Genomic DNA, 27,243 nt, shown 5'->3' with positions numbered 1-27,243 from the left:
CGGGAGGCCCTGCAGCAGCGGGCAGCAGGGCTGGGTGCTGTTTGTGGCATGAGAGGCATGTCAGAGCAGCCCAGGAGCTCCTTTCCCCCTCCCCAGCGCATCTCTGCAGTGTGCTGACCCCGCCGTGCATTACAGAAGGAAGAAAGAGCATCTCCCTGAATGCGCACTGAGCTAAAGAAGAGGTTTTCCCCCTTCTTCAGCCCACAGGGGTGATCGGCAGGTTTGGGTTGAGCTTCCAGAGGGGCAGTGCCTACAAAGGTGTTACTGTGCTGGGCTCGGTGTCCCCAGGCTGCCCTGCAGAGCTGTTGCTCCAGCCCCGCTCGCTCCAGCCGCAGCACAAGGGCTGTGCTGGGAGCACCCCTGCCTGCAGAACCACCCCCAAATCCCCTGGCACCAGCCAGGCTGCAGAGGAGTATCTGAGGGCAAAGGTTTGGTGGCGAGGAGATGGTGAATGAAGTCAGGGCGACTTCTGGGATGCGGTTAAGTAATGGCAAGCAGAGGGTGATGCTGTCTGGGGCAGGATGCTCAGAAGCGCTCATGGTTGGTGGGGCTGCTCCTGCAGCATCTGTACTGACACGCTTGCCTGTAGCCATGGAGCGGAGTCCCAGCCTGGCTGGACCCTCCATTTGGTGAGTGAAGCCAGCTGGTGCGGATGCTGTGGAGCTGGGGTCTCCTGCTGTGTGACCGGTAAATTCAGCTTTGCTTCCCATGGTGGTGTGGGCAGCATTCTCCTCAGTGCTCAGCCTATTTCTCTGACACCCAGTTTTTGCTGTTCTGCTGCAGGTGGAGGCAGAGGAGCACCAGGACGTGGTGGTCTATGACCAGAGCACGCGGGATGTGACCGGCTTGGCTGCTGACAGCTTCCTCTCCATCCTCCTGGGCAAGCTGGATAGCTGTTTCCACAGTGTCTCCATCCTCACAGGTAGGAGCCCTGGGTTACCACTTCACCTGGCACTCTTACCCCTTAGTCTGAAGTTACGGAGCCGTGGCCACATGTGTCCATCTGCATTTCCTGGCCACCGGTGGCCGTGGTGGCAGAGGGCAGCCTCACACGCGTGCCGAGGAGGCTCAAGCCACGCTGGCATTGCTGGGTCCTCCCTGTGCATTCATTCCTTGTGCTGTCCAGCTCTCCACCGCTGCATCCAGCACCAGGGTGAATGAGAGAGGAGGTTGTGGAGGGATCATGGTGGCATGGGTCCAGCCATCCGAAAGCTGCCCTTCGTTCTCACATCCCCGCGCTGCTTCATCCCCGGTGAACGTGCCAAGGGCCAGACCCGGTTCGGGAGCTCTCACTGCTGTTAAAGGGAGGGCGGGAGAGGAGATACGTGGATGTGCTGGGAAGGGGAAGAGGGGCAGAGGGTCATCACTGGGTGAGTCAGGGTCTGCTGGAGATGATGCTCTCCAGGCACGAGCACAGAGGCAGGAGGAGGCACGCGCTGCCCTAATTACAGCCCTCTTACAGAGCAAAATGGGAGGCAGGCGACTGATGAATGAAACTCTCCAGCCCGGCAGAAAGGAGGAGAAAGAGTCACGAGCTGCTGAAGGGAGAGTTAAAGCTGCCTTTAATTCCCCGTGGCCAGGACAGCCGGGTGTCTGCCTGGCTGGCTGCCCACCTCCAAGCTTTCTGCCCATGGAGGCGTGGGCAGGCGCTGCCCCCCCCCCCCCAGCCCCTTGGTCCCGCTGAACTCATCCAGGCTCCTCGACAGCGCCAGAAGCACGGAGATGGGGATCCTCGGCTCCCCAGGCCTGTCCTCATCCTGTGGCAACAGGGTACAGCTTTGGGGCTGAGGCAGAGGGTACCGACCTCTGTGTCCCCAGAGTGTCACAGCGATGGAGGGCAGCTGCCCCTGCAAATCCAGCAGCATGACAGACCCTGGGAAGGTGTGGTTGTGATGGGCAGGGTGGCACAGCAAGTGGCATTCAGGGAGCTGCTTTGAGTTAGAGCTGCTTTGTGATGGGGAGAACGGAGCAGAGAAATAGCGGGAATAAACCCCCTGGTTCAAGGGTTTCGAAGGCAAGCAGAGACTAAATGAAATCACAATAAAGCTAATTAACGTGGCCTGAGTTGCAGCAGCTCTGCTGAGGCCAGTGCTGGAGGATGCTGCTATGGGCTTCCACAGCAGCCCCTGGCCCACCCCGGCAGCTGTGCCTGTGGCTCCAAGGTCGGCGCGGTGTAAACAGGCTTGGCACATGGTGCAGGAGGAGGAGTAGGTGGCTTTGGTCACGTCTGGGCAGGAACCTGCACAGTCACCAGGATGGATCAGGAAACAGCCTTCGCAGTGTGACCCTGGCACCCCCAGCCCAACGCCGCTCCCCCAGGGCTGAGTGAGGGGCAGTGCTATATGGTGGCTGCAGACCCCCACCCCTGAGTCCTCCTGAAGCAGGGATGGGGCTGAATGAGGTGGCCCTGAAAGCCCCAGAGCCGCGTCCTCCCTGGGAAAGTGAGGGGAGGCTTGGGGGACCCCCGGTGCACCCCAGCCGCATGCATGGCGTGCCCCATGCTGGGTGACACCGGCAGCTTGCCACCCCCCTGGGCCATCAGCTGAGCCCCGCACGAGCAAACCTGCACCCCATGGGGGCACATGCATCCTCCATCTTCAGGGCAGACATTTCCATCCCCCTGGGCTGCGGGAGCCCAGACCCCTGTGCGGCAGCGTGGCAGTGGTAGGCACAGGCAAAGCTGATGTGGAAGATGGGCCACCAGCAGGTAGAAAAAACGGGAACCAAAATGTGGAACACTGGGTCATGGCGGCGGCGTTCTGCATGGAAATCGTGACTGGAAGCAGCTGCGGAGCATCGGGGGCGGCTGGGCACGCGGGGCGGCAGGCAGCACTCCCTCCTGCCTGCAGCTGGGCAGCAGCCCCCTGGTTTGAGAGGCAGCTCCGCAGTGCTTGGGAGGTCTGGGGCAGGATGTGTGCCCGGGCCTGATCCTGACCCCTCGCCCTGGTGGGATTTAACCCCTCGATCTGTCTGCTCCAGGCTCAGGCACTTTGTCCCACCCCAGCCCATCCTGTGTCCCAGGAGAGGTGCCTGGGTCCTTCCCAGAGGTGGCTTGTGACCCCAGGGGCAGTTGGGCTGGCAAGGGCTGCTGAAATCTCAGGGTCCTGTCCTGCAATCTCAGCCGGTCCCTAAATGGATGCCAGCACCCCAGGGAACCCCGTCCTGTGGGTCTCCAATCCGGTGTGGGCACCCTAGGCAGCCCCTCGATGCTCCCCAGCTCTCCTGAGCCCCTGCAGGTGTGACACGCACCCTTGCCTCGGTGTCCCCACCTCGTGCAAACGCCGCGGTTGGGTGCTTGGCCGTTCTTGGTCACCTCCAGCCCATCGTCCCTCAGACCCTTGAAGCAGCTGATGGGCAAGGACGGGGGAGCTGGGAGTGGCAGGAGTGGCAGCAGGGACCCATCAAGGGTTAACAGTCCAGAAGTAGCAATTCCAGCGGGCTGGGAAGGAGGAATCTGAGTCAATTATTCCCAGTCTTGGAAATATTCAGCTTCTCTTCTTTTTTCCTTTTTTTTTTTTTTTTTTAATTGTGTAAGTATAAATAGTGCTGCTTGCTGCCCTCCATCCGTGGGAGCAGAAAGACTGTTGATTTATATGGTTTTCCTGACATCACATGAAGTGGTGGAAAACTGAATGGAGCCAACATTTTTCCTGCATTACGTAATGCCCCCTCCCTCCCTCCCAGCCCAGCTCTGCTATTCCTGCAGGAGCCTGACTGTTCTTTAACCTTTGTTTACTTCAGCACAAACGCTCGTTTTTTTGCTTTATTTTTTGCTTTTTTTTTTGCTTTTTTTTTTTGCTTTTCTTTTTTCCCCCCACTTTGCTCCCCCTCCCCCCCCCAACTTCTTTTATCCCTGTGCAAACTCCCACTTGGTTTTTATTAACAGCCATTATCTGTTTATGAAGCAGCAGCAGCGGTCTGGCTCCATCACTCCCTGATGGCTCCCGCGTGCCAGCTCTTGTATTGGAGCCTGGCCAGGGCCGTAGCACGGTGCTGAGCTGCTGGGTGCTGAGCTTCACCAGCTCCTCTCTGTTTGTCCAGCTATGGCACAGGGTGGGGAGATGTCCCTTTGCTCCCATTCAGTGGCTAGAAGCGACAGCTGAGGGCTCGGGATGCTCGGCCAGATGATGCTCAGGCACCCATCCTGCCCCTGCTCCTGGTCCTTGAGCCAGGTGGTCCTGTGCCCAAAGCTGGCTGCCGGCTGGAGGTGGACCCGGGCTGGCGAGGTGGTCAGCAGGGTGGTCCCCCCACCCGACTGCCAAAGGTGGGACCCCCTCGCACAGCGGAGGCTCTTCTCGTTGTGGTCTCGTGCGCCCGGGGAGCTTTATCAGTGCGATATCACGCTCCGACCTGAAACAGGCCCCTCGCCTTCTGAGCTGGAGTCATGAGCTTTTCATCTGGCTCGGGAGCGAGTGTGAGATCATCTTCAGCCCCCCCACACACCCCACTCCCCCCCCCCCGCCTTTTGTACCAATTCTTCAAGGAATGTTTAAATTTTCCAGTCCTGTTCTTTCTAAATTTGGAGCGTCTGTTTACTCCCAGGATTCGGAAAGAATGTAACAATATCATCAGCGAGAAATCCCTCCCAGCCTTCCACTCGCCATCCTCCTCCTCGGTGAGCAGGCTGGCCTTGGCAGCGCTGGCCATCACCCAGGTCCTCTCCAGCCCGGCAGCGCCGCAGCCACTGGCACGGCCAGCGAGAGCTGTGATTGAATGGTGGCAGTGATCTGGAGGGGGCTGAGATTTGGGGAATTTCAGGGGAATCTACCAAAGGCAGGTGACTTCAGAGTGGCCAAAATGTAGTGAGAAAAGAAAGGGGGTTTCCATTGCGGGAGCTGACTTGGGCTGCCCGGCCGTGAGTGGGTTCAGCACTGGCTGGAATTATTTTGGAAACAAGGACTCAGGAACAGATAATTTTAATAAAAAAAGAAAAAGGTTTTGTTTTGTTTTGTTTTGTTGTTGGTTGTTGGAGGGGTGGTTTTTTTGCATAGGGCAGTCCTAAAAGGAGGTTAAACTTCAGGGCAGCTGAATGTGACTTTGCTCATCCTTGGCTGAAAATACCGTGATGCTTTTACATGTCATGTTGGTGAGATGCCACATGCCAGCATCACACCTCCGTTGCTGCCTGCACCGCTTGAAAAAATGTTGGGCTGGGGCTGTTTTAGAGGAAAAGAGAAGATGAATGAAAGAAGGCGAGCTAGGCAGGTGCAAAAGCAGCACATAGGCAGGGCAGAGCAGAGGGAACTTGCTTTTAGCCAGTTGCAGGGGCTGGAGTCGGCATGTGTATCCAAAAGGCAGCAGAAATACAAAAGAATCTGCAAAGCTTGTCATGGCTGGTGCTGAAGCTGAAAGCTTAGCAGGATCCGGAACCAGGACTGAGGTGTCTTTACAAACCCGATGTAAGGAAAAAATAATTTAAAACTTAAGAAAGAAAATACCCCGAACACCCAGGCTTTGGTCATCAGTCAGAAGCTGGCAGGAGTGGGCCAGCAGGACTCCACTGCAGCTGGTTATTTCATGGTCACCTTCCTCACCTCCCGCTCTGGGACAGCGCTGCGATTTCATCTGACGGCTTTGGTGTGTGAGCGTGTCTCCCGGGCATACAGCACGTGTGGGATACACTAACTGGTGGACTTTGTCCGCCGACTCCAGCAGAGCCTCTGCTCGATACATGGGCCTGAAGATGCACGCGTAGGTCAGGTTAGGGCTAGTTCAGGCACCCTCAGACTGCAAGAGCACTTGGGGACTTATCAGATGTACCCACAAGTTTTTCTCCTAAAGTCTAATGACTGTCTCTGAGTGTCCCACAAGCACCTCTGCCCACCCGTGGACATCTCCATCCCATAGCGTACCATGAGGAACCGAAAGGAGATCCGTGGCTGGCAGGAGTGCGGGTATGAGTAAAGAGAGCGCAGGGGTGGGGTGAGGTGGGGAGGAGTGCTCGCGTGGCTCTCTCATGCTTCTCCCACATTTGGGAGTTTGGAAGAACCAGCTTTGCAAATAATGTGGATGGGGATCCTGGTTGTGCTCAGGAGCAGAAGAAGGGTAAGAAGTGCTGTGGAGGGGGTTATGCTCAGCTTTTCTGAGGCCGTGGGTGGTGGGCGCAGCGGGATGACCTGTGGCGATGCTTTGCTCTACCTGTCCAGAGCGCTGGAGGTAGGGCACTATTGCCCGCCTAGGAGGAGAGGTGCTTTTTGTAGAAACCAAATGGTAACACCATGGTTTCTGATTTTGACAGCCCTGGAGGTTTAGGTAACTCACCAAACCTCCTTCCCTCTTGCACAGGACACCCCTGGGTCCATGGCACCGGAGGAGTTTCCTTCCGGCAGCAAAGCCGTCCAGGACCGCTTTGGCCAGGGCAGGACCGTGTTTTCTCACCTTCCAGCCCGCATCCAGTGGGTGCTGGCATCCAACCCTAGCCACCCAGCCCAGCGTGGTTCTAGGGAGCACTCCCAGTCTCCACAGCCCGAGGTGTGGTGTTGGGGTGAGGTGCCCCCTTCCCACCCTCCACCACGACTGGGAGATGCCTGGGAGCGTTTTGGCCCCGGCTGGACCAGCGGCTGCATCCCTGGGAGGGGTTAAGCCAGGTCACGTATGTGCGAGCTGATTGTATTCCAGACCTATGCTCTAAACCTCCCTGTTTAGCAACGCTGTCGTCAGACAACTTGTTTTCCCGATTCTATAATTACCCCGAGGAGCTTCCCCTCCCCCTCTGGCTGCGTTTTTAGCTGTCAGACCCAGAAAAGGCGAGCGTAAGGGCCAAAGGCAGAGAGGGATGGAGGAGAAGGGACTTAGGGAAGAGCAGCCCTCTGGTTGCCAAGACTTACAAAACCATCATGTCATTTCATTTCTCATTTCTGGAAAGCCGATGGAAGGCAGCTTCCCCAGTCAGAGATCCCGATGGGCAGGAGCCGCTGCCCAGTTATGGTTTCCTTCCTTTTGAGAAACCTGCCTGCCCCTTTCCCTGGGCCTGCACCGCACACTTGCAGGAGGTCAGCGCTGGCATATAAGGTCCCGGCACTGAGTGGAGAGAGGAACTGCTGGCCACTGCATCGCTGTGCTCTTGCCAGGCTATAGGTACTGTCATGATGGGCACGTAGGTGCTGAACAGGGGCTCGTTCTGCTGCTGCTTCTGCAGGCGGGTTTCGTGAGTCTGTCAGACCCCTTGCAGCAATGCTTTTTTGCCAGCGGGTGCTGTGGCAATGAGAGCAAGGCCAGGCTAGGCATCTCTCCCCAGGTGATGCATCTCTGTCTGCTAAATAGGGGCTGGAGGCAGGATGAGTGACAGCCTGGCCGAGAGGAGCACCTGTGGGCAGGGGCCAAGGGGCAGCAGCTGATGACACGGCATGTATTGCTGCACTGTGGGTGTTGCCTTTTTTCTCTCTACTTGACAGCTTTCCCCTACCCCAGTGCCAGCTCCCAAACCTTACCCTGGTCCTGGCAAAGGAGCAAAGAAGGTGGGGAGGGAGTGGGGGGGAGGATTCTGCCTGGGAAGTGGTGGCTGCAGTTGGCATCTCCGTGGGCTGGACCTCATGCTGGTTGAGGAAGGGGTTGCTGACTACCTGTGCTCACTTGTCTTTTACTGAGGGGCAGAGGGATGTGAGATACCGGTGAGCCTCCTGCATCAAGGGCTGCTTGGTAGTGTCATGCCCAGCTCCCCAGCTGGGGCTGCCAGCAGCCCTAAACTGAAAACTCAGTCCAAACACATCCTGAAGGAGCCTGTCAGTACCAAAATAATTTGTGCTGCAGGGTCTTGCAGACCTAAGGGAGTCAGGCAACCACAATGCAGCGAGGGAAGGCAAATGCATGCTTCTGTACTGCTGGGTCGGGGGCAGGTTGATGATTGCACCCCCTAATTCACCACGTGCTTCCTGCAGCCTCCCCCTTGGCTGGCACAGAGCAGCCAGCTGCTGCCCCTGCACAACCCACCGATGGTTTCCACGCCAGCAGAGCCCCCACCACAGCCAACGGAGCAGGTTGCAGCTGAATTGCCTGGGTAGAGCATGGGTAGAGCATGGGTAGAGCACTGCTGGTGCAGCAGCGGTAGGGATGGAGGCATCTCCACGCTGGGAGCCATTGGCACTGGCCACCAACATCACGCGCCCTCCCTCACAGGGACAGAGGTGGCAAATGTAGGGAACCACAGCCCCCCTGCAGAGCTGCTGTGAGAGCCACTTCCCAAGCACAGCTCTTGGGGGAAGGCTGCTCCTCTCTCTTCCAGCCTAGTTGGAGCACGCTTTGAATTTTATCCAACCTCTGACCCACATCTGATAATAATCAAACCATATTTGTTACAACAACAAGGCTCATTAGGAGGCTGGCTCTGCTCGGGGTGGGGGGTGGGGTGGGGGAGAGCACTTAGTTAATGCCAATGACCTCATCTCATGTGATGTCATTCAAAGGAAAAACACTGAAGTCACTCACATATGGCTCAGCCTGGGGTTTTTCAGCCTGTAAAGCTTCAGATTTTCAAAGGCACAATACATCCCCCCCACCCCCCACCCCTTCCCCGCCTCGCTCCTCTGCTTGCTATAATCCTGAATGATTTTCTGGAGGCTTGGGCTTAGACCAATAAACGTGGTGGAGACGTATTAAGGAGTCCCATGGGTGGGAAAGGGGGACACAAGTAATTCTCTCCCCCAGGACAAATGCAAAGAAGAAAGGCCACCAGCCCCCACCTGCTTCAGAAGCCACTGCTGATGGATAGACCCCAGCAGGACTGGGAAAGCCCATTCCTACATGTCTTGTCTTGCTGGACTTCTGCACTGAGAAGGCTTTGGTGGAGGGTGCATTTCCTCCAGAGCACAGCCCTGTGGCGCTGGGACTGGGCACATACCTCCATCTGATGTGGCCGCACACAGGCGTGAGCAGCCCAGCGCCAGCCCCATTCCCTGCCAGCTGTTGGGGGCTGTCTGCCTCCAGCTGTTTGAAATGACTCCAGCATGAGCATCCCTCCTGGGTGATGCTCTCCTTGGAGGCATCAAGAGGAAAGATGAGCTGATGGGTAGGGACCCTGGTCCCGAGCTCTGCCCTGCAGCAGAGAGCCCTGGAGAAGTTATTTAATCTTTTGTGCCTCAGTTTCCTCCTTGGGGAACCTGAGATTGTGGCATTGCTCTTCCCGGGGCTGGGGATCAGAGTTAAACGTACCCCAGGGGATGCACATCGGTACGGCCAGGAGTGGTGGTGGGCATGGGGCACAGCCGGGGGATGCCGGTCACCGGCCGGGGGGCAGCAGGGATGGAGAGCGGGACTGCATCCCCCCTCCTTCTTGGGGGTTTGATCACCCACCACCCTGACTGGAGCTAAAAGAGGTGTGGGTTAGCTGCCTCCCTCTAAGTCCCCGTCCCCACGTTAGCTCCGCGGGGCCAAATCCAGCCATCCCTCTCGACCGGGGGCTGCGGGGGCGGGGAGGGGGGGGCTCGGGGCGGGCGAGAAAACCGTGGTTGCGCCTTTAAGCGGGGAGCGAGGGCTGCGTCAGGCCGGGCGCTGCGTGTCTGTGCGCTGAGTAAGGAATGCGGCCGCATGCCTGACCCGTTAGCTATGGGAGCGCGGCGGGCCCGGCAGCGCTGCGCGCCCGGCGGAGCTCACTGCGCGGCGGCGGGCGAGGCGCAGGGCGGCCGGGGGAAGGGGGCCGCGCCGGGACCCCCCGCCCCGCTCGGTTTCCAGCTTTTTGATTTTTTGGTGCTTTTTATTTTTTCAGCCTGAGGGCTGGGGCCGGGGGCTGGCGGCGCTGTGCCGCAGAGGGGCTTTGGGGGGGGGGGGTTGTTAGCGCGGTCGTGCCGGCCAGCTGGTGTTCTGCTGAGGCGAGCGGCGCCGCCGAGCGCAGCCCGGCTGCCTGGATGCCCCTGGATGTGGTGGTCGCTCCCGCCGAGGACCAGTTTTGGCCAGACATGCGCGAGGGGCAGATGAAGCTGAAAATAAGGGTGCGGAGGATGAAGGAGAGCAGGGACATGAGAGGTTTGTCAGCCGGCCGGCTCCTTTCCTTCCGAGGGGGGCGGCGGGGGAAGGGGGAGCTGTGCCCGGGGGTCGGGGGTGGCTCCTGCCGAGCGCCCGGCGGGGACCGCAGCGCGGTGGCTGCGCGTACAAAGGGCGCAGGCAGCGGGCGAGCGTGCGGGGGGCGAGCGTGCGGGGGGCGCGGGGCGAGCGTGCGGGGGGCGCGGGGCGAGCGTGCGGGGGGCGAGCGCTCGCCGGTTCCCAGCCGCGGGCAGCGTGCGGAAGCGCTTGCGGAGGCGGCTAGCCCGGTCCCGCAGGCAGCAGCAGGGAAGGGGCAGCTCCTCCAGGCAGGTGAGGGGCTGCCTGGCTGAGGGTGGGGGGAACCGCTCCGGGGTCCCCTGAACCCCTCTCCACCCGGGCAGGCTCGGCAAGGGCGCGGCCGGAGCAGAAGAGGAGGAGGAGGAGGAGGAAGGCTGCGGGAGCCGCGGCGGGCCCTGCCGGCACCATCGCGGCTCGGACCGGGGGCGGCCGCGGGGCCGGGGGGTGAGGGGCGCACGATCGCCCGCAGCCCCCCGCCGCCACCCGCAGGAGCCATCTCGCTCCAGCAGCGCGGTGCCGCCTGCCCATCTTCGGGGGGGTCTTTCAGAACGGGGGATTGCGGTGTTTCCAGGGGGATTGCGGTGTTTCCAGCTCCCGGTGCCGGGGTGAAGGGCACGCAGAGGAAGGGGGTATTAACTGGAGCAGCTTAAAAATACACCGAGCCTGGAATGACCTAGATTACCGAATGGTTGAATCAAGAAACTTCACCTCCATCACCATCCACCTCCATCACTTAAAAATGGGAGCCTGCTAAAAGTGCTTGACAGGTTTTTGTGGCATGAAGCACATAACCCGGTGATGGTGTCATTAGTAATAAGTCGCTCCTGGAAATGACACATTTTTCTTTACTTAGAACCAGTAAGGCTGGTCCAAAGCAGGCACAGTCACCAGAGGAAAATCAAGCCCGGCAGCTCAGGGAGTGTGTGTCCGTGGTTGTGTGGGTGGAGGGCTTCCTTTCTGCCACTTTTCCTTTCTTTTTTAAGGATGTTTTCTGCTCACTTGGGAGAATGGGAGAGGGGTCTGGGAGAGGTCCTGTGAGGCCGGGGAGCTGGCACAGCTTGGGTGGCAGCGAGGCAATGTAGCAGCAGATGGGCACAGGCTCTTCGGGGTGACCATAGGGGAAATGGGGAGTTCACATGAATCCATAATAGGGCTGATTCATCGGTTTTCTCATCCCTGCTGCTGGGGGGGGGAGGGAAAGGAGCCAGCAGCGGGGTGATGAAATTTAGTGCCAAGTGAAGGGAGGGTGAAGGCACAGAGGCTGGGCAGGGGACTAGGAGAGCACCAGACATCTCTCTCCGATGCATCGAGATGGGTGGAAGTACAGAGCATCACCCAGGAGAGGGTGAGTTGGCCGGGCAGCGGAGCACGGCTGGCACCGGGCAGGTGGGCAGAGCAGGCAGCTGCCTGCACCGGGCACCGCCAGCCCGGCGGGGCTGGGCACACGCAGCGGGGGCTGCAGCACCGGAGGGGAACAGCCAGGATGGAGGCAAGGGGAAATCCCAGAAACATCCCAGGCAGTGGGAAGTGCTGACAAAGCTCCGGAGCTTCCCGGAGCGCAGTGAGTAAGGGTGGCAGTAAGCAGTGTTTCATCATGCTGCCCGGCTTTGCTGCCGGCCCCGACAGGCTCCCACCCAGCAGAGAGCCAGGGAGACAGCGTTTTGCAAAGAGGGATTTTCCCCGCGGTTCTGAGGGCCGACGTGCAGTGTGCTTGGCCCCTCTGCTTTCCTTCCTTCAATTCAACCTGCTGCAGAGATGCTCGGCTGAATGCTCAGGCTCACTGCCCTGCCAAGGCTGAGCCCGATGCAGGCAAGGGCTGGGGTTTTGCAGGTGTCGTCGTGCCCCCCCCCCCCCCCCGGCTCTTGTCATCTCTTGGCATGCCTTAGTTCAGCAAGGTGGTTTAACGCTTGGGGACGGATGTGTCGGGGCACTGGGAGCAGCGTATCCCCAGGGGACTGAGGTGATGAGGAGAGGGCATCCAGGCATCCCGGCCACCGAGCCGGCACAGCAGCGGGGGAGCCGTGCTGGTGCAGTGGCTGCTCCAGCAGCAGCCGAGGCGCGTGCTTGCTTGCATGCCCCGCTGCCCCTCGCCACGTGCCGCCCTGGCAGCGGCTGTCAGCCACCACAGGCATTTTAATGAGAGCTGGGCAGAGCACAACCTCTCTCAGCCCCCTTGGCTGCCAGGAGCTTTAGGGGGGCAGAGGGTCTCCAGCGTGAGCCCAGGCGTGAAACCCACCAGTAGGACCATGGGCTGCTGCAAAAGCTCCAACACCTGCATGGGGAGCAGGTCTCAGAGCAGCTCTGGCTGCTGCTCTTTAACACTCGTTATGGGAGCAATGAGGGTGGGCTATAAACCGCCTCTTTAATACCCTCGGCAGGTCTCCTGCCAGCTGCTGGTGTGAGGAGGTGGGGTGCAGCAGCTGCTGGCCCAGGGAGGGTTCGCAGCTCTGCCTGTGCCTGTGGCCCTCCTCCTCCTCCTCCTCCTCCTCCTCAGGGCTGATGGCACAGCGGGGTGACATGTCACCTCTTTTTCACTGTTGCCTGCTGGGGGGCTTTGGGTTGGATGTGCTCCTCTACACACGTGGGAGGCTGGCAAACGGGGCATGTCCCTGCTGCTGTGTGCCTCTGGGAGGGCATTTACGGGACTCGTGGGGCTGGGAGTGTTCAGGAGGCATGGGGCTTTCCTGAAGAGTGGTTTTGGGGTGAGGCAGGTGCCCTGGGGATCTTCTTGCTTCTTGCAAGTGTGCAGCTTCTTGCAGTTGGCGGGGCACAGCACCTGAGGCCAGAGCTGTGGGGTTGTTCCAAGGGAGCCTGAAGGAGGTGAGTCCATGGGGATGGAGATGAATGGGCAGCCTGCAGCCGTCAGAGCAAGACATGAGAGGGTGTTGAAGCCCGGTTGTTCCTCTGTCTCCACTTTATGCCTCCAGCCTAGGAAGACGGCCTTGGTGCAGGGAGGATCGCAGGGATCAGCAGGGAGCTGGGCTAGCCTTGCTTAAGGTGCCCCACGTCTCCCTTTGTTGCCAGCACCATCTCCCCTAAGATCCTGTGCACTCAGGGAATTGTAAATCCCCAAAGCTGGGGCTTACTATCAGGAGGAAAATGATGCCATACCACATCCCTGTCCCTAGCCAGGACTTTGTCCCCTTCTGTGTCACCTTCCCTGCACCACTACTGCTGCCCTGCCTTGGCAGAGAGGGGACCAGGGCAGCTTGCAGGGTGACGGGTGATGCCTGAGAAGTTGCCAGTGTCCCACGTGCAGCAGGGTCCCAGCTCAGCAGTCCAGCACCATTCTCCTTCCACCTTCTGATCTCCTTCCATGCCCATCAGCCCAGCGCCAGCACTGGGGCTTTTTGTTTCGGTTGTAGCCATCTCAGGGTCTCACACAGCTGCTGCTGCGAAGAGAGAGTGTCGAAGGGGCTCCTCACCCTGCAGTTTGCTGCTCAGGGGGGAAAGGTGCAGGGCTCCCCAGCAGCTGCAGCAATGCTGCTCTTACAGGAGCTTTTTCGAAGATGCTACTGGCCTCTCCCTCTGGGCTGATGGATGGGGCTCAGGAAGGATTTCCCGGCTGGCCACCTTCCCTCTGTGGTGTCTGTTCTCCCAGCAAATCCAGTTTCTCTTGGACGTTGTCATAGATGTTCAGCTGGAAAATATGCAGAGGGGAGGGCCTGGCAAAGATGGGGATGGGGAAGAGTTGTGGGGGTTTTTTCCCCCTCCTCTGTTAGCCACCAGGGCCATGCAGAGCAGGGCTGGGGGCTGACCCAGAGGGGTCTCCGCAGGGCACAGCACGAGGCAGAAGGGGAGTCAGCACCCCGTGAGTGAGGCCTGGGATGGGAGAAGAAATGAGGCTTCAGTTGTTGCACTTTTCTGGCACTAAGTTGCTGCAACACCCCGTGCCTCGGGTTCCCTCTTTCCTCTGGGGTGCTGGCAGCACTCCCCTCCCTCCCAAAAGCTTTGTTCCTTTTCAGCCCTGCCTTAAGCTGGACACTGATAAGGGGGTTTGTGTCTCTGGGGGCATTGCTGAATGAACCCCCCAAAGGTGGGGGGTGATTTTCACCTCCCAGCCCTCCCGGAGCCCTGCATGTTGCTGGTTCTTGGCTCCTTCTTCCTCCGTCTTCAGCAGGAGCAGTGAAGGTGTCCCCACTTCTGGCCTGGTTCCCTGTGCCCAAACAGCCCCCCCCCCCCCCTCCTGGGCCCACCTCTGCCTGTGGGAGACAGGAAGGCACTGGGTTTTCCAAGGAATGGTTTTGAGAGCCCTCAGGAATGCTGGAGATGTGAGCAGAGCATTGGGCTGTGCCTGCAGGGACCAGCTCCTCCCCAGCAAGCCTTGCCAGGCTCAAGGGGAGCATCGCAAGGAAACCAGAGATCCCCAAGCACCCGCTCCACGTTCGGGTACAGATCCTTCCTCAGCTTAATTCCCCATGTGCCAAGAGACACGGTGCTCCCAGCACCGGCGCTGAGAATAAAAGAGGATAGAAAGACCCATTGCTGCCCTGGCTCCTCGCCCTGTGGGGCTCTGCTGCTCTCTCCCAGCAAAAGCTGGGAGCCGTGGCCCGGGGAATGGAAGAGGGGGAAAGCCGAGGTATCGGTTGGAGCCCAGCCAGGGACATTCACTGCCTTTGGGATTGTTTTGAAGAGCTGCTTTGCTTTCTAAAAATGAAAGGCATGCTAGAGCAGCCGGTGCGGGGTGGGGTGAGCGTTGCTTCGAGGTTGGGATGGCATCGGGTACTCGGCCCCATCTCTAGGGTTTCCCCCGAGCCCGGGCTGCCCTCAGCAGCTGCGGGCGTGGGGGAAATGAGGACAGGCAGGATGGGAGCATGCCCGGGCTCCCAGTCACAGGGTTGAGGCTGTGCTTGGGACAAGAGTGGGGAGCTATAGGCATCATCTCAGGTGCCGGCATCCTGCAGTTGCTGGCAGCGTGCCGGGGCGGGCACCGCAGCCGAGGGTGCTGCTGCCCCTCTCCGCAAACACCCCCGCCGGCTTTGCAGCCTCCCCTGCCCGGACTTCCCCAGGCCAGGCTGGCAGAGGAGCTGCTGCCTGGCGAGCGGAGGCGGGCAAGGGGGAGAGAGCGGCATGCCCCGACCTGCTTGAGCTGTGAGATCACCCCACGCTCCCGGCCTTCAAAGAGCGATGGAAGCTGCACGCGGAGCCGTCGCCGGGTGTGAGTGAGCGCGGGAGGCTGGGGGCCTGGGGACCGGAGCAGGCATCAATCCCTGGGGCTGCGCTTGCCTGCACTCTGCTCCCCAGAAACGTGCCGGGTGCCTTTGGAAAAATCCCCGTGTTGTCTTGCGTGAGTACAGGGGTCAAATCTGCGCCGCACTCAGTGCCATGTACGGCAGCTTCTGCCTCCTGCTCCAGCATCCCCCAGGCACCGGTGGCATGTGCTGAAGCTCGGGGTGAAGCGGGGAGGTCGTGTGTGTCCGTGCAAGGCTCTGGCCGGTGATTTACACTCCTTGGCAATGGGGACACAGCGAAGGGATGAGCAGTAACCGGAGCTGTGCTACACCTGTGCTGGGCCTCCTGGGCCTCCTGCTTTCACTCTGATTTAATGTCCCAGTTGAGAGGTGATGTCATTTCAGAGGGAGCCAGAGAAAAGGAAGTGCTGGAGAAGATAAGGTGCTTTAACTCTACCCCTGGTGGCTTGGCCAGGTTTTGAAGCTGGGAGCTGTGTTAGCTGCCAGCCAGGAAAACGCGAGAGGGGAGGAAAGAGGTTGGTTGGAGGATACCTTCCTCTTGGGCCAGTGGAAGCTGACCCCAGGAGCTGCTGAGGTGGAGGGTGATGGAGGACCTTGGATGTTCCCGGGTGGTGCAAGCATGATTTTGTGTGCTGTTCTGGCTTCTCCATCAGCTTCGCCTCCCAGATATGGGAGGTGGGTTGTCTGTGGCACCGGTCATACCCCGCCAGAGCTTGGGTGCCACACCAGCAGCCGGGAGGGTGCTCCATAAGTCCAGCAGGAATGCTGGCAAGGTGCTGGCGAAGGTAAACTGAGGATGTGCCAAGGTTGCCCCACTTTTGAAGAGGAGAGAGACTGAATGGAAAGATCATTACCGAAGGCTTATTAAAAGATCTTATTTAGCTGTGGAGATGGGTCAGGGATTCCCATGATGCTGACTGAGTCCAGAGACTTGGATTTTCAGAAGGATCTCATGGAGGCATCCTGGTCCCTCTGACAGTCAAAGGTGGTCAAGCCCCAGAATCTTCTCTGCCCTTTGGGTGATGTCAAGCTGCATCTGCTCATTCACATGACTGGGAAAACTTGCAGGAGGACGTGTTGGGCTGATCTGACCCAAGGTCCTCTCCATTGCGCCAAGCTGCCACCCAGCTGTCCTCAGCTGGAGGGGAGTGAGGTTGGGCCACCGCTAGCCAGAGCCAGCTCTACCCCGGACAACAGAATCAGTGAGCGAGAGCACATCAGAATCGCTGGTGGCCTCATGCAACCATGCAGGACGTGCGACAGCACTGGGGGTTTTCCAGCCCCCCGAGCTGCCCACCGTGCAGGCGGGGCAATGCTTGCTGCCCTGCTCAAGTCAGTAGTCAGTGCTCTCTCTGCTTGAGCTAGAGACTGGACTCCTTCACGTTTAGGCTGTGCCAGACACCATGGCAGTAGCTCTGGCTGTCAGATGCCACCTACTGTGGCCCCAGCTGGGGGTTTTCTCTCATTATTGGGCTTCGAGATGCTCAGGCTGGGTATGACTGCCCAGCAGCTCGATGCAGTAAATTGGGCACTGCTTGCTGTCACATTCGGTAAGGTCAGAGCGTGAAAAACTGCAATGGCCTGCAGGTACCGCTGTGCTGGTCCAGTCCGATGTGGTGGAAATCATGGGCTCAGCAGTGCTGGGCAGAGGGGGCATCACTCAGAAACCGCAATGTCTAAGCATAGCTGTTGCGGCAAGGTTTGGGCTGACCTCCCCAGCCCAGGGAGCTTTTGCACCTTGCTTGTCGTCACCCTGCCCTGGCGGGTGTTGCTATCGAAAAGCAGGCCTGGTTGTCCCCAGAGTAGTAGGCAGCCAAGGAAAGGACTTTCTCTTCCCGTCGTTTGTCTGAATGAAGTTGCAAAGAGCACGAGGGGGTGCGGGATGCCTCACACGTGTTAACATCCAGCTGCAGCAATAAAAATCAGAGCTGGGTCTGCATGCCTTTCTCTGTGTGTGTGGCACGGTCATCACAACACATCTTTACTGGTTAGCAATGGCTGGTGGCTTTTTGCTCCTCAGGGCTCTGTTCTCAGTGTTGCAGGGCTACCACCACTTTGCCCCCAGCCCAGGCCTTGGGGCGCCAGGTACTGATGGCCTTGGCCTCGCTGCTGTGAGCTCAATGACCCCATTTTCTCTGCAGGAGGCTTTGCCACCTTCTCGTCCTGCTTCCCAGGCCTCTGCGAGGGGAAGCCAGCTGCCATCCTGCCGATGAGCATCTCCCAGCCATGCTTGCCTGTGGCCAACGTCGGTCCCACGCGCATCCTGCCGCATCTCTACCTGGGCTCCCAAAAAGACGTCCTGAACAAGGTACGGCCCTGCCGAGGGGACAGGTCTGCCCTGTCCCATCTGGGACCCCAACCATGCAGAAGAGTGAGGGCAGTAAGGACTGCCGCCCGGCGGGAGGACCACGCGCGGTTGGTCTGACCCTACCAGGAGGCTGAGGGCAGGGGGTGTGTAGGCAGAGCCTGGCGGAACCAGGGAGGGTGGTCGCAGGGTGACTCCTTTATATTGATGAGCTTTGGGGTGGTCTTCCCGAGTGCCTGTAGCAAAGTCAGGGGCAGGAGGAGCATGGCTGGGAAAACACCTGGGCTTGGAGCGGGAGTTACCGCAGCTGGAGGGAGATGTGGGACAGGAGCCAGCTTTGCACCCCCCCACCTCGCTAGCAAGGCTGCCAGCTAACACGGGTCTCAGCGAGCTTCCCATCCCCTCGGGAGCCAGAGGGAGCGGGAGCAAGCCGGCGTGTTCAGCTGTGGCAGCGGGGGGTGGGCAGCGCTGGCCAGGGGCAGGGGCTTGCCCAGGAGGCCCCAAAATGAGCCAAGTTTTGCTGTGGGGAGAGGCAAAAAGAGGGACAGTGCCCTTTTAAAGGTGCTGGGAGGGCTGTGCTGTGATGTCACGCCAGGGAAGGAATTTTGTTGAAAGAAAAAATAACGGGGAGAAGACAGAAAGAGAAATTGCAGCTGAACTGCCGCTGGGCGCCTGCCTACTGCGGGCAGGAGGGAGCCAGCCGGGCGTCCTCGCGAGGGGGGAAAGGGACCACGACGGCGGAGGGGGGATTGGAGACAGAAAGGAGGGAGAGAGAAATTATATACGGGGAGTAGAAGGAAATGAAAGAGAAAAATGCCAAGAATGTGAGCCCGGGAGCTGGGCTGGCTCCACAAGCGAGGCCGGGCTGTGCAGAGCCTGCTGGGGCGGGCAGGAGCTGGCCGCTGGAGAGCCAGGGCCCAAACCCCGGTGCGGTCTCCCGAGGAGCCAGTGTCAGGCAGGGATTTGATGGTTTCCTTCCCTCCCCACCTCCTCGGAGGGTTTTGTTCATCTTTGGGAGCTGTGTTTTCTGCCATCCCTACAATGTGGCCAGAAGATGCCTTATTCACAGGCAGCAGAGCAGGGTCAAGGGCTGGAGCTGTGCATGGGTGATGCTTCCCTTCTTCAGCCCCTTCCGAAGGAGGGATCCCACATGGCAGCTCCATGCGCTCTGACCTGTGGAAGGACTCTTTTATCTCCTTTTTTTCTCCTCCTGTTTAATTCTGGGTCTTCCCTGGAATGCAGTAGACCAGGCACTGAGACCCAGCAGCCGGCACAGATGTTCCTCCATTTTTCATAAGCAACCTGCCCCCAGCCGTGCAGGTGATAGTCAACCTGATGGGACGGGGAAAGAGGCAGGGGTCAGATGAGCCACGCATTTGGTGTCAGCATCGCATATAGCAGGTGAAGCTGGCCACAGCCCTGGGAGGGAAGAATGGAGGTCAGTGTGGATGCAGCAGTACACGCCCAGTACATCCCTGAGGGATGGGTCAAAGCTCACCCCCTCATTGCAGTTTTTTGTCTGACCCTACTTACCCAAGGTCTCCCTAGTGCCATTGTGTTTTATTGAGTCAGAAATAGGGGCAGTGATCATGGCCATTGGGTGGCCAAAGCAGAAAAGTCACAGAAAACCAGCCCAGGTTCACTCCAGTGTCAGGAGGAGGGAAGAGGGGGATCCCCTCGCCACCTGCCTGTGTCCCAGCACAAGAGCTGATGTCACGGTGAAGAAACGTGAACAACTAACAACTCTGTGAGAACTCCCGATGCGTCTGTGGGGTCTGGGAGCGAAGACGTGGGTTGGCACTGGTTAGCATAGGGTGTGTCCCATGACCCATTGCACTTTGTTGATGCGATGCCTCCTCTCTCCCTCAGCTGATACTTCCAAAGCTTTCAGCCAGAGTTTTTGCTGATTTGCTTTCTTGTATTTTCCTATGACTTTCATACTGGGGTTCCTGGGTCTCTGGGACCCCCTTCCGGGTGTCTCCAGTCTTATTTGGACCAAGGTAAAGATCTGATGAGGTTCAAATCTGTGTCATCTAAGTGGACACAACCTTCTCAGATAGTCTCTGCTGTACTGCCATCAACGAGGCCAAGGCAGCAGTGGGAGACCCACAGAGAAAATACTGGGCGGGGAAAAGGCAGGGAGTGCGCGACGAGGCTGATCTTCAGCACTCGGTGCTGGCTGAACGCAGTTGATCATTCGATCGCTTTTTTCCCACCAGGACTTGATGACGCAGAATGGGATAAGCTACGTCCTCAACGCCAGCAACTCCTGTCCCAAGCCAGACTTCATCTGTGATAGTCACTTCATGCGCATTCCTGTCAATGACAACTACTGTGAGAAGCTGCTTCCCTGGCTGGACAAGTCCATCGAATTCATTGGTGAGCTTTTGTTGCGGACCCCGCAGTTCTCAGCCTTCAAAACCTGAACTCTTCTGCCCTCGATGATCTTGCTCCCAGGAGCCCTGGTCCTTTCGCACAAAGGGGTTGAGGGTTGGGGAGGGAGGCTGCACTCATTTTGCTCGCCACCACTGACCGCATCGATGCTCTCCTCTGTTTCCTCTGCCGTGCTCCAGACAAGGCCAAGGTGTCCAGCTGCCAGGTGATCGTGCACTGCTTGGCTGGCATCTCCCGGTCGGCCACCATCGCCATTGCCTACATCATGAAGACCATGGGTATGTCGTCAGATGATGCTTACAGGTGAGTTTTACCCGGAGGGCAGGGAGGGGTTATGCCGGGATGCTTCATGCCACGGAAGGAAAGCAGGCTGAGCCCAGAAGGAGAGGGTGGGAGCTCCTGGCAGCTCTGTCTTGTCTTGGCTGAGTCCTGGCAGAACCAAACCGTACCTCCCTTGATAAAGTGCATGAAATGGGGAATGGTTGGAAGCAGTAAAATGGAAGGGGGAGGCAGTCCCAGCTCTACCCCTGAGGCATCGCGAGGCCCTGTGGTTCCCCAAGACCACTTTCTTTTGGAGGGTCTGGTCAGGAGGTCCTGGATGACACCTTTTCTCCCCAAAGAGGCTGAGAGAGTAGGGGTGCGCTGCTGAAGGGCTGAGCACCAACCGGGGCTGTCTGTGCCTCTCGGCAGGTTCGTTAAGGACCGTCGCCCGTCCATCTCGCCCAACTTCAACTTCCTGGGCCAGCTCCTGGAGTACGAGAGGAGCCTGAAGCTCCTCAAGGCCCTGAAGTCCAAGGGCGACCGGGGCGAGGGGGATGCCCAGCAGGACCCCGCAGAGGCAGCTGAGGGCAGCCGGCATCCCCCACCACCTACCTCAGAGAAGGCCGAGGAGGTGCCAAGAGGCGCTGGCTCGGCGTCCCCCAACGGCGACCCTGAGCGGCTGGGTGGGACCCCGAAGGTCCTGTCGCCCACCACCCTGCAGCAGGGGCTCAACGGCTTGCACCTCTCCTCCGAGCGCATCCAGGACACCAACCGCCTGAAACGCTCCTTCTCCCTGGACATCAAGTCTGCCTACTCCCCCAACCTGCGGCAGGAACCCCCTGGACCCCCCGGCCCTGGGGACACCCCAAAACTCTGCAAGCTGGACAGCCCCTCAGGCCCCGGCGGCCTCAGCTCCTTCTCCCCAGGGGCGGACAGCCCTGACCGGCCGAGCGGCCCCGACCTCCTGCTGGAGGCCAAGGTGAGGCAGCGGCGGAAGCACCGGCACCCGGCGGGCTCGCCGGCCCACGGGCTCAGCCTCAACATCGGCGGGTCCTGCGCCTCACGCAAGAGCCCCGGTGCTGAGGACGGGCTGCCGCCGCGGCTCGGCCAGCCAGCCGCCACTCCCGGTACCGCCACCACCGCCACCACCACCGGCACCACCGCCGCGTGGAGTGGGGTGCACCTGGAGTCCCCTGGCACGCCCTGCGGCGAGGCCGGCTGGTACTTCGGCGTGGACTCCGGCGGCACCAGCGGCAGCGGCGGGGGCCTGTTTGCCGGCGCCGGGCCGTACCCACCGCCGTTCGGCTGCGGCGGGGTGGCGGGCGGCTGCGAGATCAGACTGAGGGACAAGGCGCGAGCCGAGCCGCGGGATGGGCGGCACAGCTGGCACGAGGAGGCTGGCGCCGAGAAGCAGTTCAAGCGGAGGAGCTGCCAGATGGAGTTCGAGGAGACGATGTCCGAGGGCAGGGCCCGGGAAGAGCTGGGGAAAATCAGCAAACAGTCCAGCTTTTCGGGCAGCATGGAGATCATCGAGGTGTCCTGACACCCACCCGGGGCACCTGGCGAGGGGGGACAGGGACGGGGCGGGGGGATATTTAAGCTGGGGGAAGAGGGGAGGGGAGGGGGGGGCATCGGGGTTGTGGGGGGAGTATTTATATCCGCGTGTGCATTTTCGGGAGCGCACGCGTTGAAACTAAAGCAAAGGCGGATCGAGTCTTTCCAGAGTCGGGAAACATAACGGCGGATGCTTAGTGTCCCTCTCGCACCCACCCCGGTCCTCCCCCCACATCCACAGGGGGTCCCAGCCCTCGGAGACCCGTGCTTGAAACTTGGGCTTAAAATTTGAGTGGGAAGGGGCAGGGGTCGTGATTTGGGCTGCAGGGATGGGGCGCAGCGCCTGTGGGGGGGACCACGGCTGCCCCTTCCCGGCACCCTGGTGCACTAAGCATGCTCCCCGTGTTTCTCTGGCTAAGTATCCTAAAAATGCTGCACTGGAGCAGCCCTATACATATATAAATATATATTATATATAATATAAAGAAAAAAAAAAACGAAAACACACACACAAAGGAAAAGGTAAATGGTTTTACTGCGATTTTTATTGAGACGTAAATAATATTTCAATTTTTTTGTTTTGTTTTTAATTTATTGAAGCTGTTCATTCTGGCAATGATTTGCAGACAATGTGGGGCGGTACTTTCAGCTCTATTTTTACTGTGTATGGTATTTAAATCTGAAATACGAGTTTCTAAGCAATATCTGAGGCCTGTGGCTCCTTCTATAGCTCCTGTCGACAACAAAGATTTTCCTCCCCTTCTCTCCGGGCACACCGACAAGGGGACGGGAGACTCTTCTGGGCACTTTTTCTAGAAACGAACAAGCGAATAAGCAAACCGTAAACCTTCTTACAACACAAACTGAGCCAGAAAACTCTTCTGGAAGCTGCTGCCTCTTCTTCACCCCTTGATCTATGTTTGCTTCCCCTCGTCCCCATCCCGGCCATCACCCCCATCCCAGCCATCGTCCCATCCCAGCCATTGTCCCCATCCTGGCTGTCACCCCACCACAGCCGTGCCCCCCTCTCCTCCCTGGGCTGCCCATCCTCGCTGGAGAGGGCGAGGAGGGAGTCACCCAAAGCGGAGGGAAGGGTGCCGGCTGCTACCTTCAGCTGCGCGGGGAGGGGGCAGGCAGCGGAGGCGGGGAGGGGAGGTGGTGATAGTTGGGGTTTCTTGTTGGGGGGTGCCTTGCCTGCCTGCCCCAGCCCCTTGGCTCCACCTCGCCTCAGCTGCCGTGCTTGGGAGCTATGGGCACCGTTTTCCCTTTGGGGCAGTGGGTTTTCAGGTTTCCCCCATCCTTCGCTTTGCATTCGAGAAACTCACGGGGACCGTGCTTGCAGGTGCTGGGATTCCTCTGGCCCTGTTCCCCTCCGGGCCGGCCCCCCTCCTTCCAGCAGGTGACAAGCCGGCTGGACTCAAAGCTCTGCAAGCACGTGGAGGGGCACAACAGACTTATTTTCAGAGGCTGCTTCCCCCCATCCCAATGGGGAGCCAAGCTCTTGCCCCCAGCCCCAATGTCAGGCTTGCTGAGGAGCTGCTTTCTGGAGCTGTAGGCGTGGAACTGCCTCCACGGCAAAGCACATCTCTCCCTGCGGCTGTCTTTGCTTTCTCCCTCATCTCGCACTAGTTTGCAAAGCTAATACCTCAGGGGTCTCTGTTTGTGCATGTCTGTGTCCCGTGTCATCCTTGGAGTGTTGCTTTTTTCTTTTTCTGGGTCCACATGGTTTCTTTCCCTTTCCCCTGTTCCTCCTCTTGTCGTTCGTTTCTATCTTTAAATCAAACTACATGTGACAAAACCAAATGATCTCAGGTTTAAAACTGAACACAAAGCAGAGGCGTGAGGAGCTGCAATTGTGCGAGGAGGGGCTGCTCGCTTCAGCTGGTTGCTTCCCCAACCACCTCTGTGTCCGCAGGCGAGGCAGGTCTCTCCGGAGGCTCCCTGCTCTCTTCAGGCTGGCTTTAGTTTTTCTGCATTTCCATGGGGCCATTTGGTGAGATGCTGGGGACACCCATGTGCTCCTGCCTGGTTCCCTGAGACGGGGAGAGATGGGGGTGGCTGGAGAGCCAGGGACCACCTGTCTCTCTCCCCACATCGCTTTTGATGAGGGTGAGAGGGTCAGAGACCTTATCATCCCTCCAAAGCCCGCCGCCACCCATCATTGCCTCCAGCAACTGCCTCAGACCAGCTCAGTGTTGCCAACCTGAACGTTTCTCCCTCCTGGCATTGAAAGAACCACGGCGCTGTTTTCTGCGCTCCCTGTTTGGGTTCCAGTAAGCATTTGGGTCCCCTCCGTGAGCCAGGCAGCTGCTCAGGAGCTGCGCTTGCAGCACGGTCTCCTCAGTGGGCACTGATGTCAAGTCCAAGGACAGAGGGAAAAAGGCTTCATCTGCCCTTCAGTAAGCCCTCGGAGCCCAGGGTTAGCGTCGCCTGCCTCCTGCCCGAGCAGCGCTGCTGGTCCCCCTTCCCCTCTTGCTGCCCTCAGTGGTGGCATCTCCCAAGCATGGCAGGGTCATCGCCTGCTGACCCTTGCACCATATCACTCTGTTCCTGCGCATCCCGTAGTCCTCCAGGGCTGGCACCAGCATGGATCCGCTGAGCACGGGTAGGGCCAGTTGCTGGCAGGAGCTGGTTAGGTGTAGCTTTGGGTGGTGGAGAGGGGGCTAAGTGACTTCCCGAGGGGTTTGGTAAACAGAGGAGAACACGTCGGCACAGCCAGATGGGGAGATGAGACGAGGCACTAGTAAACTCTCCTGTCACTCATCCCGTTAGCTGACATGGTGCATCACAAGCACAAAAAAGCAGCTGAGTAAGTCGGGAAGGAGAGGGCGTGTGTTGTGAATGAGGCTGAAGGTCTGCGAAGAGGCAGATCCGTGGTTTGCTCTTTGTCATCTTCACTCTGCCGTCGCCTGGATGCTCCTTGGCCGCGTTTGAGGCTTTAGGCACTATGGACACCTCTTTCCTCTGAAACCAGAGCAAAGAGAAGCTGATTTTAAGATTAGTAGATCACAACTGCCAAGAGACATTCATGGCCCACCACCGCAGCCTTATTTTGGTGTACTTTGCATTCATCCTTCCCCCTTAAGCTGGGCACGTGCACTCAAACCCTCTCATGTGCAATATTCTAAGGCTATACCCAGGAAATACACCTTGATGGAGCAGCCCTGCCCGAGTGTCTCCTGCTGGTGCTGACCCAAAGCCGCCAGGATCACTGAGTGGCTGGCAATTAAATGACTTTTTTTTTAATCAGACTCTGTCTAATAGACCACTTTGTCCATGAATCAGAGCTGTGAGTTATCACGAGGATGGCTGTGCAGGCTGGTAGCCCTCCCCATCATCTGTCAGCCAAGTCTTTTTACTGGCTCTCACAGCCAGACAACCCAACACAAAGCCTCTCTGGAACCAAAAATCATCTTTCCATGCCAGTCTGGTGAGGGTGCATGTGTTTGTAGGGATGCACAGTGGCAGAAGTGTGAGCAGAGGAGAGGAAAGGTTGCTCCTGTCAAGGGGGCACCCAACAAAGCTGTTGGGTGCCTGACGGTCTCAGCAGGAGCAATGGCTGAGCTTTCCACCACACAAAGGACAGAGCAAACCACAGCTTTCCTTCAGGCTAGAAGGGACGTTGCACCCTTCCCTCCAGCCCCTGCCTGTCCTCCGGGCTGAGTCCCCCGGCCACCTCCTTCCCAGCCGCCCCCCGGGGCCCTGAGCGAAGCCGGCTGGGGGCAGCGGGCAGGTCGGCGACACTGACCAGAGGCTTGGGCTGGAGCAGGCTCGTCCCAGCCTCAGCAGCAGCACCCCCGGCCCCTGCTGCCTCCCCGGCCCTTCTCTTTGTCTGCCTGTTTCTTTGGATGTCCATCCCGCAACATTTGCCCCTTAGGAGATGATGTCCCCCAGGACCCCCTCCTGCCGCGTCCCCTTCCCCCTCCCATCCTTAATACTAATGATAATAAGCTATCAGTGTTGTCATTGCAATCTATGAATGATAGATTTGAGTATTTATGATTATTATTATGATTATTATGGTTATGATTCTGTACTTTTTTGCTTCTTACTCTTTGTATGTTGCTCTTTGTTTCTCTGTTGTGAATAAATGCAAGGCCCCATCACACCTTCTCTCTGCTCCCGCAGCCCGGCTGGGGCTGCGCTTGGCACGGCTCCTGGCTGTCCCAAGCCCCAGGAGGCAAACCCCTCGGAGGAGCTGGAGGGTGCTGCTTCCTAAGGGTATAAAGACCCCCAAACCCGGGGCAGATCTGCCCTCTTAACTCTTCCCTTCCCTTCCTGCGGCTCCTCTCCCCCATACAGGCGCTCGCTCATGTTTGTGAGAGGCAGGAACCCACCGGCACCAAGAACGGAGGATTAACCGGCAAAAGCTCAAAGCTTTTGTAGCTCAAAGCTTTTGTAACAGCTTTAAGGAGCGTTGGCCAGGCATCCAGCCCGCGGAGCATGCTCCCTCCAGGCTGTGGTGCTCTCACCTTCTGCTGGCTGCGCCTACAGGCTGCATCTTCACCCACAGGGGCTCGCTCTGCCGCGGCAGCTGGCTTGCAAAGCCCCCCCCGCCCGGCCCAGCCTGAGCCCTGGCACCCCACGGTGGCCCATGCCCTGCGCCTCCGTGGCTTCAGCGTGCTCGTCGTGCCGGCGCGCTGCCCCTGCCCGGGCACGGCGTGGCCTGGGAAAGGCACGTGGCCAGCGTTAGAGCAACCTCGGTGTCAGAGCAGCAAGGAGAGAGGTGAGCGGCCTCCGGTACTGGAGGGATTCAGGAAGGGGCTGGGAATGGCTCTCAACATGGGACTGGATACGGCCTTTATCCAACACCTATAAATTGGGGTGTCGTAAGCGGACAGAGTCCGTTGCTGCTTTTTCACACCCGTCACCTGGGCTCCTTGTACAACCTGAAGGTTTCCGGATGACTGTAAGGTGGAGGAGGAGACGTTAGGGGAAGGGAAGAGCAACCTCACCTGCGCTGCAGTGCGACACTCTGCACTGCACCAGCCCCATGAAGAGTCATTTTAATTTGCGGGGTTTAACACCACCCTTCTGCAAGTGGCCTGGGCATGGTCCCTTGTCTCTGTCGTGACTTTGCTTTGCCATGGGTTGGGGTCCTTCTCATCATGCTGTGCTGAACTCATTTCTGAGGTTGCTCTGAGACCACACCGGAGAGCGGAGAGCTCAGGTCTCACCCCTCTCTCAGGGGACCCTGGCAGACCCCCGTCAGGTTCCTGGTCCAGCATCACCCTTCCTACCTCACCTGCCTTTGGGGCAGCCATGGACGAGGAGGGACCAGGCAGGTCCCAACCATGCTGGAGCTGAGCCTCCGCAGCTCCTGCCCCCGTCCCTGCAGGATCAGGCCCTTCCTCAGCAAGCACAACACGGGGAGGGGGTCTGCACCTACCCTGGTGTATCTGGGGACTCTCAAGCAGGGAAGAGAGGCTCTGGCCACCAGCCCCACTGCGTTCCCTCCCTTGCTGCCCATTTGGCCAGTGCTGCTGTCAGACCCGGGGAGACACC

The 27,243-nt window shown here is 58.9% G+C and overlaps 1 protein-coding gene across 1 annotated transcript in view; it reads left to right on the top strand.

Annotated features, from left to right (window-relative positions):
* Positions 1-25,846, top strand: part of DUSP8 (dual specificity phosphatase 8) — a 39,407-nt gene extending 13,561 nt beyond the window's left edge. Inside the window, 5 exon segments of the mRNA XM_080405463.1 lie at positions 784-922; positions 17,366-17,532; positions 19,749-19,908; positions 20,103-20,226; positions 20,614-25,846. Of these exon segments, the coding sequence (XP_080261589.1) occupies positions 784-922; positions 17,366-17,532; positions 19,749-19,908; positions 20,103-20,226; positions 20,614-21,727 (1,704 nt within the window). The 3' untranslated portion in view covers positions 21,728-25,846.
* The last annotated feature ends 1,397 nt before the right edge of the window (positions 25,847-27,243 follow it).

This window comes from Falco punctatus (genome assembly GCF_963210335.1).
Source record: "Falco punctatus genome assembly, chromosome: 10".
Lineage (NCBI taxonomy): Eukaryota > Metazoa > Chordata > Aves > Falconiformes > Falconidae > Falco > Falco punctatus.
This window is presented reverse-complemented; position numbering and strand designations above follow the sequence as displayed.